The sequence below is a fragment of the Melanerpes formicivorus genome, unplaced genomic scaffold (genome assembly GCF_026170545.1).
Source record: "Melanerpes formicivorus ecotype bairdi unplaced genomic scaffold, bMelFor1.0.p_v2 SCAF_18, whole genome shotgun sequence".
NCBI classification, from domain to species: Eukaryota; Metazoa; Chordata; class Aves; order Piciformes; family Picidae; genus Melanerpes; species Melanerpes formicivorus.
Genome location: NW_027142370.1, coordinates 12930167 through 12942651, shown reverse-complemented (window position 1 = coordinate 12942651; position 12485 = coordinate 12930167). Strand labels below are relative to the sequence as shown.

General features: G+C 45.8%; 1 protein-coding gene across 2 annotated transcripts in view; it reads right to left on the bottom strand.

Annotated features, from left to right (window-relative positions):
* Nucleotides 1-12485, bottom strand: part of AFAP1 (actin filament associated protein 1) — a 105304-nt gene that overhangs the window by 43078 nt on the left and 49741 nt on the right. For both annotated transcript variants that reach the window (XM_068149670.1, XM_068149671.1), the window contains 3 exons: nucleotides 11913-12010; nucleotides 2832-2940; nucleotides 1882-2093 (listed from right to left, as the gene is read on the bottom strand). In XM_068149670.1, the coding sequence (XP_068005771.1) occupies nucleotides 1882-2093; nucleotides 2832-2940; nucleotides 11913-12010 (419 nt within the window). The remainder of the gene's footprint in view (nucleotides 1-1881; nucleotides 2094-2831; nucleotides 2941-11912; nucleotides 12011-12485) is intronic.

The following is a 12485-nucleotide window of genomic DNA, read 5'->3' as shown; positions in this document are numbered from 1 at the left end:
CCCCTCTCTCTCTCCCCTCTGACTCCATATCCCCCTCTCTCTCTCCCCTCTGACTCCATATCCCCCTCTCTCTCTCCCCTCTGACTCCATATCCCCCTCTCTCTCTCCCCTCTGACTCCATATCCCCCTCTCTCTCTCCCCTCTGACTCCATATCCCCCTCTCTCTCTCCCCTCTGACTCCATATCCCCCTCTTTCTCTCCCCTCTGACTCCATATCCCCCTCTCTCTCTCCCCTCTGACTCCATATCCCCCTCTTTCTCTCCCCTCTGACTCCATATCCCACTCTCTCTCTCCCCTCTGACTCCATATCACAGCATCACCAAGGTTGGAAGAGACCTCAAAGATCACCAAGTCCAACCCATCACCACAGACCTCATGACTATATCCCCCTCTTTCTCTCCCCTCTGATTCCTTTCTCTTCCCTCTAATTTCATATCCTCTTCTTTCTCTTCCCTCTTATTTCATATCCTCTTCTTTCTCCCCCCTCTTATTTCATATCCTCTTCTTTCTCCCCCCTCTTATTTCATATCCTCTTCTTTCTCTCCCCTCTTATTTCATATCCTCTTCTTTCTCTCCCCTCTTATTTCATATCCTCTTCTTTCTCTCCCCTCTTATTTCATATCCTCTTCTTTCTCTCCCCTCTTATTTCATATCCTCTTCTTTCTCTTCTCTCTTATTTCACATCCTCTTCTTTCTCTTCCCTCTTATTTCATATCCTCTTCTTTCATAGAATCATAGAATCAATAAGGTTGGAAAAGACCTCAAAGATCATCAAGTCCAACCTGTCACACAACACCTCATGACTACTAAGCTATGGCTTCAAGTGCCACATCTAATCCCTTTGTGAACATCTCCAGAGACGGTGACTCCACCACCTCCCTGGGCAGCCCATTCTTCATATCCTCTTATTTCTCTTCCCTCTGTTTCATACCCCCTTATTTCCAATACCACCACAAGCACAAATGTACATGTAAAGTGAGCACACCTTAGCTACATGTAAAGTGAGCACACCTTAGCTACACTGTACCAGTGTGGAATAAAGAGATTCTATGGGAAATGTTTTACACCCTGTCAATCAGCTTTTAACATTGAGGATAGTGCAGGAATTATTAGTGACAAAATTAGTTATAACTGTGGGAAGCACCAGAGAGCAAGGCAAGGAGTGTCCAAGCTCCCAAGGTGTTTCTTGCTGTGAGCACCAGCTCATTTACAGTGACACAGAAATCTGTGCTTGCCTCAACTGCAGCAAATAAAAGGACATCTATGAGCAGATAATTTACTTCCCTGGTGCCTCCAATCAGGAAACATAACAGATTTGCTTAAGGAGCAAATCCATCCACTTGTTTCTCTCCTCTCTACACTGCAGCTGTGCATCCTGTGAATGCTGCATCTGTACTTGCTGCAGAACAGATGGCAAAGGTTTAAAGTGCACACATTGCCCCTGCATCTGCTGCCAAGGCAGAGCTCAGCCTAACAAGGGACTTTTCTCTCCAGCAGTCTGATCCAGCAGCTCATGCACAAAGCTCCCTAGGAGAGAGGCTTTTTTTTTCATCCACAGGGAATGAAAGACTGGATTTACAGTTTTAGCAGTTTTTTTATCCCAATGAAATATGTTAGATGATGATAATAGGCCAGATTTGCTCTCTGCTATCAGGAAATTGCCTGGGTTTAAGTTTAAGTGCATTAAAAATCAAAGTTCTAAGTGGCTAAATTGTAATTGCAGTGCTTCTCTGCTTCTTGGGTAAGTCACGACCAAACTCTTTGGTAAGGTTACCCTAGGCTTGGACACTGTTTGCAGAACATATTAAGCCCCCCAAATTCCTGTGAAATTGAAACACATCATCATCAGAAAGGGAGAAGGGAGAGAGAAGCAGAAATTACCAGTAGTTTGTTCTCTTTGATAACACACAGCAGTTTGGTCCATTGCCCAAATCGTTTCTTTCTCAGGAGGAAGGCACAGATTTTGGCATCCTTCACCAGATCCATAGAGGCCTCCTCAGAAGGCCACTGATGTCTCATTTTTTTCCCCTTTCCATCCTCCTCCTCCTCGTCGTAGGATTCGTAGGAGCTGCTCATCGCGTCCGAGTCGTAATCTTTGAGAAGAGCATCCAAGGGGCATGTTACAACAGGCAGCCATGAAGCAACCTGGAATAACTGAGAATCTCAGCAGGGCTCATTTTAAGTCAAAGCTTTTGGAAAAGTCAGCCAGGACCAAATCACTCTTTCTGTGCTTACTAGCACCAATACATCAGCCTAATTGAGCTGATGATGCTGTCCCATCAGGAAACTTTAGAGAAGACTCATCCTGACACCTTGGCAGTTTTGACTGAAAGAATAAGCTGGGAAAACCCAGGTAGGGTTTTGTTATCTTCAAGATGTGAGTCATCTTTTGTCTACAGTAAGCATTTGGACATGAGGCAGAGTGGTCTGCACTAGACAAGCAGTCACAAGAACATCATCATGTGGATGGTTCTTAGCTCTGGACTCAACGCCCCCACCACGCTGGTGGTTCAAAGCTGTCCAGAAGACTAGTGGTTGAGTTGGATCCTCTGTCTCCATAGCAGCTGAAACATGTTTATATGCATCCAACTTGATTTACAAGTTCAGATTCCTCTGAAAGGAACCTGGTTTGGCCACACCAAAACTATTCTGCAAGCCAAATCAATGCATGGCCAGTGAGGATAAGCAGAGCTGGCCCCAAACGGTCAAAGCCATCCTTACGGCACGTGACCAGAGCACCACCAGAGATGCAGAGACAAACACAGAAAAAGTTGATGCATTGGCTGCAATTGCCAATTGCTCTGAAATTGCTCTAGAACTCTGTTACTCACTGGAAGTGATGTACTCAGGAGCCTTCCCAGGACTGAGTGGCACTGCCTCTTCATAATAGCCTTCAGGAAGGGAAGATGTTGGCAGTGGTGGAGGCCCATTATCTGGTGGCTAAAACAAAGGGAAAAAGGAAGAAAAAAGTGATTACAGCCCACCAGGTGAGACATTAGACATGGTCAGAACACCTGTTCATGATCAATGCTAACCTTATCAGGCTTATGCCCAATGGCTGCTCTCTGACTGTTTCTTATGTTAACCATCTCTAAAGGCAAGGCTCTGGAGGGGTGAATTAGATGATGTCCCTTGAATAACATGTGTTCTTCAGGGCAGCAGCAAAGACACTGAAGTAAGAAACTACTCGAGGTTGCCTTCACTCATGGTCACATACAGACACTTTCTGCACTGCAGCTCTGGTGGGCTGAAAGAGTCTGGGGTCCAGCAGAGGCTTTGAGCTTTCTCCCACATGATATAGAGTGAGCTACAGTGACTGTGCTCCTGCTACAGAGCTAAAGTCACCTGGGAGGAGCCTGAGCTTTACTAACATGTGGCATTAGCTCTAAGGAAATTACTGCTGGGAGCATCTCCAGGGCTTGGGTCATCCTTACAATTTCAGATCTCATTACTGATAGCACACCTATGCTAGACACCTAATTAACATCAGCAAGACACATCCCACCCTCAGAGTGCCCTTTTGTGCCATCTTGCAGGTAAGTGCTTGTGTCTTCCCAATGTAAAAGAAGGCAAGGAGCTCATGCCCTGCAGCCCATCCAGCACTGACTTCCCTTTGTGCACCAAGCAGCATCAAACTTCCTCACAACCAATGCTCCAGTTTGTGCCTAAAACACAGAAATTCTTGGTCTGATAGAGATTTACACTAAGAGCACTCCTGTATCAAATGACACAGCCAGCTTCATATGGCACACTCCATTACAGATAAGAGATGGCAATTAATGTGATCTACATGGTGAACCAAAGGAGTTTTATCTCACAGTTCTGCTAGAGGTATTATCTCTCAAAGAAGCCAAAGAAAGGAAAACCCACAATTTTTTGTGTAGTGTCCCTAAAATGCTGTTTAAAAACAGAATCACAGTATAAATTAGGTTGGAAAGGACCACGAGGATCATCGAATCCAACCTATCAACACAGACCCCATGACTAGACCATGGCACCAAGTGCCACATCCAATCTCCCCTTGAACACCCAAACACCCAAATTGCACTTGTGCACATCACCACAGAATAAATGATGCTTTCTGGGTGAGCTGCTGCTGTACAAGCAGCAAAAGGGATGTTAAAAAACAGGACATCTTTGTCAGTATTGCAAAATTGACACCATTATAAGCTGTGCCTTCCCACAGCAGCTCTGTGTGGCCTGAACTGAGAGACACCAGCAGGGGAACTGCCTCAAAGAGTTGGCATTTTCTTCCTTCACAAGCATGGGCAGAGCCTTGCTCAAGTGAGTTGGGGTCAAGATTTGCTCCTGGGGCAGCACAGCTTCATAGAACCCCTTCATCAGAATATATTAATATCTTGGTCTAGCCTTAAACCATTTTTCCTGCCAGGTGTATATAGAATATCACAGAATCACCAAGGTTGGATGAGACCTCAAAGATCATCAAGTCCAACCTGTCACCACAGACCTCATGACTAGACCATGGCACCAAGTGCCACATCCAATCCCCTCTTGAACACCTCCAGGGATGGTGGCTCCAACACCTGTCTGGGCAGCACATTCCAATGGCTAACAACTCTCTCTGGGAAGAACTTTCTCCTCACCTCCAGCCTAAACTTCCCCTGGGGCAGCTTGAGACTGTGTCCTCTTGTTCTGGTGCTGGTTGCCTGGGAGAAGAGACCAACCCCCTCCTGGCTACAACCTCCCTTCAGGTAGTTGTAGACAGCAATAAGGTCTCCTCCTGAGCCTTCTCTTCTCCAGGCTAATATATATGAATATATGAAATTCCTGTCCTGATTAAACCTAATTCACCCAGGAAATACCCACGCCAAGAGTTATTCCAACTCCGACTCGACGCAGCACCAAGGACTCAAAGCTATCTTTCCTCCAGAAACAAATAAGAGGTTGCAATAAAGACTGGGGGAAAGGGGGGAAATTCCTTGTTTTCAGACAAAATGTTATTCAGAAAGAAAGAGGGGAGGGGAAAGGTAAAAAAAAAAAAAAAGGAAATGAAACACAAATGGTGCTTGTCTGAATTCGACCCTGCTGGAGCACCAGTTACTCCATACAGCTGGGGCGGGCTGAGCTGCACAGCCAACGTCAACACAGATGGAATCCATTGCTGAATGAACTGGGCCCTCCTCTCTGAAATGCATTTTGCAGTGCTTGCCATAACAAAGTTGAAAACAAATTTTTTAACATATATTCAGGGTTGGAAGGGACCACAAGGATCATCTAGTTCCAACCCCCCTGCCATGGGCAGGGACACCCCACACTAGATCAGCCTGCCCAGAGCCTCATCCAGCCTGGGCTTAAACACCTCCAGGGACAGGGCCTCGACCACCTCCCTGGACAGCCCATTCCAGGGTTTCACCACTCTCATGGTGAAGAACCTCCTCCTCACATCTAGCCTGAATCTCCCCACCTCCAGCTTCATTCCATTCCCCCTAGTCCTATCACTACCTGAGATCCTGAGAAGTCCTTCCCCAGCCTTCCTGTAGCCCCCTTCAGATACTGGAAGGCCACAATTAGGTCACCTCGGAGCCTTCTCTTCTCCAGACTGAATGATACTATGATAACTAACTAACTAACTAACTAACTATTAGGAGAAGCAGAAACATCCAACTTTAAAAACTTTCTGATTGAAGCAAGCCTGCTTGAACCCGGCAAAGAAATCCAAGGGATGAAATGCGAAAGGAAAACACCTCAGCCAAATCTGTGCCACAAACAACTGCATCTTTTGGGAGCTATGGAATGGTTAAGACGACTTTGAGCACCAGGAAGTGTGAAAACTACATCTGAGCATTCTTGGTCTGACTAATACTTGCAGAGCTTGCTTGCTGGCTTTATTTTTATCGTTGCTGTGTTCTTTCAACTTGGCAATTTTCAGCAGAAGAATGTTGATAAAGTCATGAAATATGAACTGAAATAATTCTTGGGTTTTGCAACTTTTCATTAGTTTGCCTGAAAACATAAAAATGCCCTAACCCCACCCCCCCCACCCCCCCCAAATCATGGATACATTCTGTAATAGGAATACAGCTCACAAACCCCTAGAACATGTGGTCAGAGGGGGTAGAAGCAGGCAAGAGGTGGTGACCTGCAAAGAAGGCACTGGCATGAATTTCTGCCTTTACTGTTTGGTTTTTACAACAGGGCAACACATCAATGCTGCCTTTCAAAACAAATAACTTTCCACAATCACAGGAATAATAAAGGGGTTAGGTTAAAAACAAACAAACCAACCAACCCCATTACTTTTATCTCATTGGAGGAGAAGGAACAAATATATGACTGAGATATCGTTGCCCAAAATCAATGTCATAGTGCAGGGGCATGAGGATATAAAACCCCTTTACACCCCAAAGAAGACTTAGCCTCTGTAAGAAATAAACACCTCCTTTTATGCAGAGGTTAGGATGTGGAGATTGCCAGTGAAAAGCAGTGACTTCAGCACACTGTCAGTGCATCAGGCTGCAGGCAAGGGCTGCCATGCTCATGTGTGTGGGGCCCTCAGTTTAAGAAGGACATTGAGACTCTTGAACGTGTCCAGAGAAGGGCAACGAGGCTGGGGAGAGGCCTTGAGCACAGCCCTGTACAGAGAGGCTGAGGGAGCTGGGGTTGTTTAGCCTGGAGAAGAGGAGGCTCAGGGCAGACCTTCTTGTTGTCTACAACTTACTGGAGGGAGGTTGTAGCCAGGTGGGGGTTGGTATCTTCTCTCAGGCAACCAGCACCAGAACAAGAGGACACAGTCTCAAGCTGTGCCAGAGCATGTTTAGGCTTGAGGTGATTGGAAAGTTCTTCCCAGACAGAGTTGTTAGCCATTGGAATGTACTGCCCAGGAAGGTGGTGGAGTCACCATCCCTGGAGGTGTTCAAGAGGGGACTGCACGTGGCACTTGGTGCCATGGTTTAGTACTCATGAGGTCCTGGGTGACAGGTTGGACTTGATGATCCTTGAGGTCTCTTCCAACCTTATTGATTCTATGATCAGAGCAGCCACCAGCCTGGATCCAGCCACACTGAGGAGCCAGCTGCTGTGGAATCCCTCCACACTGAGCACAGCAACACCAGGCTGGTCACACACAGGTGATGCATAATGAAGCTATTCAGAAGCCAGCAGCCAAGTGTGGGCTGTTGAGAAGAAACCTTGGCACATGCACATGCCATTTGCTTTGGAGTAAACTCAGACCTGACCTCTTTACAACCCCACTGCATCCTCAGCCTGCAGAAGGAACACTGCTGGCACAGTTATGATCCCCTTCCTCATCTGTTAAAAAAATACATAAAAAAGGATGCCCAGAAAGCAGAATGAATCCATGAACTGAGAATCAGTGCAGCTGGCAAAACTACTGACTGCATTTCAACCAGGCTTTGCTGTACCCATCTTTCTGATTTATATCTACAGGGGTTCTGGCATCTTGCTGGACACTTGTTGCAGTTAAACAATTACTGAATTGTCAATATTCCAAGAAAAACAAAGCATAGGCTCAATTTTGCTGTGAAAACCATGTGTGCTGTTTGTGTTTGATTTTGTTGAACTGTGCAGAGCACTGAAATCACTGTCAGAGGTGACATGGCAAGCAAATGCGTAGAGGCCAGAAGCATTCTGTCACTGTCATGCTGTGGATAATTTACAGCAGTGATCCCCAGGCACATCTCAGCAGCAGGACACACTGGATGTTATCCTCCTGCCTCTGTGGAAAATGCACTTCAGGGCAACTTGGTGATAGTGCAATGATGGGATCCCAGGTGCTGAACCAGCAGCGGCACTTTGAGGGGTGCATTGAACACTGACTATTATTCCTCCAGACTCATCATCTAGCACTGCTTCTTGCCTGTCAAGAGCAAGGAAATCTCATATAAACAGCTGCTGATGGAGAAAGCACAAGAAGCAGATTCAAAGGGGAGACCCATTCTGACTTCCTCTCCTCTGCTGCTGACCCAGGCAAAGCTTCCCTAGCTGCTCAAACCATACTCATGTGAGCATGAACATATGAATGCACCCAGGCAAAAGCAGGACTCCAAGGTGCCCTTAAACTCACATCCTTAATCTGCAGTTTTTGCTTTGCTGGCCATCTGAAGGAGCTGCATGCACAGCCTAAAGCAAGGAGGATTTGTGCTTTCTAAGCCTGACAGAAGTCTCCTAGACCAGGTGTAGGCAAGGGAATGCATAGAGAAAAGGAGCACTACTGAGAGACTGTATGCTTAGTGATTGGCTTCCATCAGGTGTATGCAGGGTCTAACTTTGTCCCTCAGTTTAAAGACCTGGTCCAAAGCCCACAGAGTCCAGGAAAAGCCTCTGGGCTTTAAGGTGCTTTAATAACTGAAGAATTCATTTAAACTGTTAACAGCATGTCTCCAAATCAAATGAATTTTATACTCTTTGTTCATGGGCTGATGAATAACAAAACTGACACAAGATCTGGCCTGTGCAAATATGCAGGTTTACAGATTTACAAAGGAAACCCTGCACAGCACCTGCCCACACATCATTCTGGCTCCTGGCACTACTTGAAGGAGTATTGAATTCCTTCCCACCCACACATCTTTACATAAGTAAAAGCTTAAACATCAACTCAGACTAAACATTTTTGAAGGTGGAATCCCTTGAGTGCCGTAAAGAGGAACACTGGTGTAAATGAAACTTTAATTTCCATCACGTTCAATAACTGATGTGCTAAACCCATTGATTTTAAAACTGTGGAGAGTTTATTTAAAGTTATTGATTCCCACTTCTAGATAATTCCTATGCCCCAGCAGCAGGCTGTGCTTCCACTGCAGGCTGAGGCCACCAGGAGATGTTATTCAGCAAGCGGGAAATGGTTTCTGCCCTGAATGGCTGGCAAAAAGAGGTGCCATACAACAGGACTTGCACCTTGCCATGTGAAGAAGGGGCAACCTGGAGCAGAAGGTCCTATAGCTCCTGGTGGGCCCTGGGGTTCTTCCACTCAGCTATGAAAGTGCTGTCTATGAAAAGTGGCTGGGCAAGGCAGCTCAGTATTTGAGCACTGTAAGCCTGTACAGGTTTTACAGAGACTGCCTCTGTCAGCTACATGTTTTTAGGAGTCCATTCTTTCAGGGTAGGTTGAAAATCTCTGTGCAGGAGCATGACAGTGAGGGAAAACTACATCTTGGACACTGCCACTGATGTCCAGCCTCTGCAAAAGACAGATGCTATGACAGTCTCTGACCATACCCAATAAGGGGGTAGCAAAGAGGCATCTAATAGAGAAAGGTTCCCAAAAAACAGCTCAGCATGACTTCAGGAGAAGTCTTTAACAGTCAGACTGGGCTTTGAGTTTGCCCCAGTGTTCAAAAGTCAAAAAGCTGATGGTTTTGTCCTTCCTTTCTGACTCCACCTGGTCTTTTGAAGACAGCAGCAGTCTGTCATCTTTTTCTCAAATTACGGTGTGCTTCCGCCTTAACACAGCACCACTCCTAACCTGTATTTGGGTAATACAAGACAATGAGAGGCTTGGGACGTTTCCTGGCTGATCTCAACGTGGCAACACCACCAGAAAGGGAACTAAAAGCTACCACTGCCTGACAGCAGCAACAGAGTTGCAGAAAAACTGGCAGAAATCAGCTTCCTCAACTATGGAAAAACCATCTCAGCTTGGTGACTTCACTGGGACGAGAGCATCCACATGTTATGGGCAGGTCAGAGGGCAGGGATGTGCACAAACTCCCCTTTGCCAGGCTCAGCATGGGAAAATGGCGCTCCAGATCAGCCTGCTCTGTGTCAGCTTCCACAGCAATTCTCACTGTAGCTCAGAGAAATGTTTGTTAGCCAGAAATCCAAACTGAGCTACTGCAAACACCAGTGCTGACCTCCTGGACCTAACTGGTACTTCACACTTTCACTTGCTGCAGCTGTACCAGCTCTAAGGGAATTTACACATTAGTGCATGAGAGAGGAAAAGGAGGTCAGCTAGCTTTAAAAAAAACCCAGCCTGAGTCCTGGGAGCCAGTTTCTTAAACTGAACCTACAGAAATATGTACAAAGGTCTCAACTGGCTTCGGTTTATGAAGCTAACACCTGGAGCCTGTGCATTCTGCATCACTTTCCTGCCTCTCATTAACTCCATCCCTTGTAATTGATGCTATATGCATCTTGAATTAAAGAGGAAAAAATAACTTCCAGGCACTGCTGACCATGAAATGGATTCTCCAGGTTTCCCTGTGTATTAATAACAGCAGTTTTGCATCCATTCAAATCTATGCAAGATTATCTTACAGCACCCCTTTTAGCTGAATCTTGCTGCTGCATATGCATCAGCTCTGGATAGGAATGTTTCTAGGATAAACACTCCCTTCCTATAATGATCTCAGCACCTCTCATTACAGTAGATAGAATTAAACTTGAAAAGCTAAGATAAAAAACCCAATCTTTTTCAAGCCACAAGCCAAAAGCTGCCAATGCTTAGGGAGAGATTCTGCTTGAGGTAATCCCTGTAATACATTTGTCGGGTTTTTACCTTGGTCTGCAATACACAGCATTGTTCACCATCAAAGAAAAGTTATTCCAAAGAAACCCCCCCCAAGAGTTTGATCTGATAAATCAATTCCTAAAATGCTACTGGGCACAAATGGGATAACAAAGTAACACACTGAATTGAAGCAGCATCAGTCATCCAGTTGTTCTGCCCCAGAAAGTGTATCTCTGCTTCCTGCTTCAAACCTGCAGGTCTCCATGGATTGTCCTTATCACCATGCACTAAATTTCCACCAATTAATAAAAAGATCATAGAATCAATAAGGTTAGACAAGACCTTAAAGGTCAAAGTCCAACCTGTCACCACAGACCTCATGACTACTAAATTATGGCTTCAAGTGCCATGTCCAATCCCTTTCTGAACACCTCCAGGGATGGTGACTCCACCACCTCCCTGGGCAGCACATTCCAATGGCCAACAACTCTTTCTGTGAAGAACTTTCTCCTCACCTCCAGCCTAAACTTCCACTGGCACAGTTTGAGACTGTGTCTTCTTGTTCTAGTGCTGGTTGCCTGGGAGAAGAAACCAACCCCCTCCTGGCTACAACCTCCCTTCAGGCAGTTGTAGACAGCAAGAAGGTCTCCCCTGAGCCTCCTCTTCTCCAGGCTCCCTCAGCCTCCCCTCATAGGGCTTCTGCTTGAGGCCTCTCACCAGCCTCTGGATATTTGATCAGTATTAGGGCTAAGGATGTGTTCACCTTTCATTAGGCTAAGCTACAATCTGCTTATGCAGCTCTCAGACAAATGTGGAAAATGTTTTCTTCAAATCCACTGCAAAGCCAGCAACGGAGGAGCATCAAAACTTGGTGGGAGTTTATTCTGTAACAAGACAGCTGCTCCCAACTGGGGGCACTGAATTACAGACCTCAGCCAGTATCTTTGCTATAAACATCTCCAAGAACATGCACTTCCACTTGTTCTGAAGGGAATTTCCCACCCAGAGGCTGAGCACAGCAAGGCATTGAAGACTCTAAAAAATAAAACACCAAGAGAGTAGAATTTCTTCATTTTCAAACTGCCCCTCTGTTTTTCAGCTATCAGGAGGGAGCCTTTCCCATAAGGATCATGCTCAGGAAAAGCTGAGTGTGAAAACTGTATGAAACTGGCTGGAACTGTTGCCTTGGCCAAGCCAACCTCCACACAAGGCAGGACAACCTTTGAAGTTAAGGTTAAATTGCTCAGGCTTTTGCCACTAGAGTTTTGGAACTTGCCAAAGGTTACAAATCCACAGCCTTTGTAGGTGGCTTGTTTCACCAGAGAGAATTCTGCATGTGGAACCCAATTCCCTTAAGTAGATTGGAGGTGAGAGGAATAATCGTTTCCCTGAACCTGCAGGCTCCCTCCCCTTGTAGCCATTTGTTAGTGCTTATCATATTCTCTCTTAGCTATCTCTATATATTTACATTAACACTCACCAGCCACTGCTGAGGTATTTCTGGCAGAGGCATTTGAGGAGGTGCTGGCAAACTGTTGGTGACTTCTTGCTTCTGTACATGTTCTTTTACTTCAAAACCTGTGGAAGAGCAAGAGACATCAATCCATGCTTTTGTGAGCGCAGACAGGACGTTTCTTCCACATGGACACCAGCATTCAGCTGTTCCACACCAAAGTCTGGCTCCAGTGCTGCTCACAGCCTACCCCCCAAGCACAGTTACTGAGGCAGGACTGGAAGAATGCTGGGAATTCAGGAATTTAATCAAGCAGAACAAACACATACTTACCCTATATGATAATGACATATATGCTCTTTGGATCAACAAATACCAGACACTGAAAACATTTTCAGGAAATCACTCTGCACTGTCCATCCATCTAGAACTGAGAGACTTGAACAGCTGAAAGTCCAACCCTGCTGCCAGGCATCTACCACACAGACAAAACCATCTATGAGGAGGAGATACCACACTAGGGACCACACAGGGCCTTCAACCAGAGGAGATGAGCAACCCATGTTCCCGTGGCACATTTTGGGTGGGCAAGGTCATCAT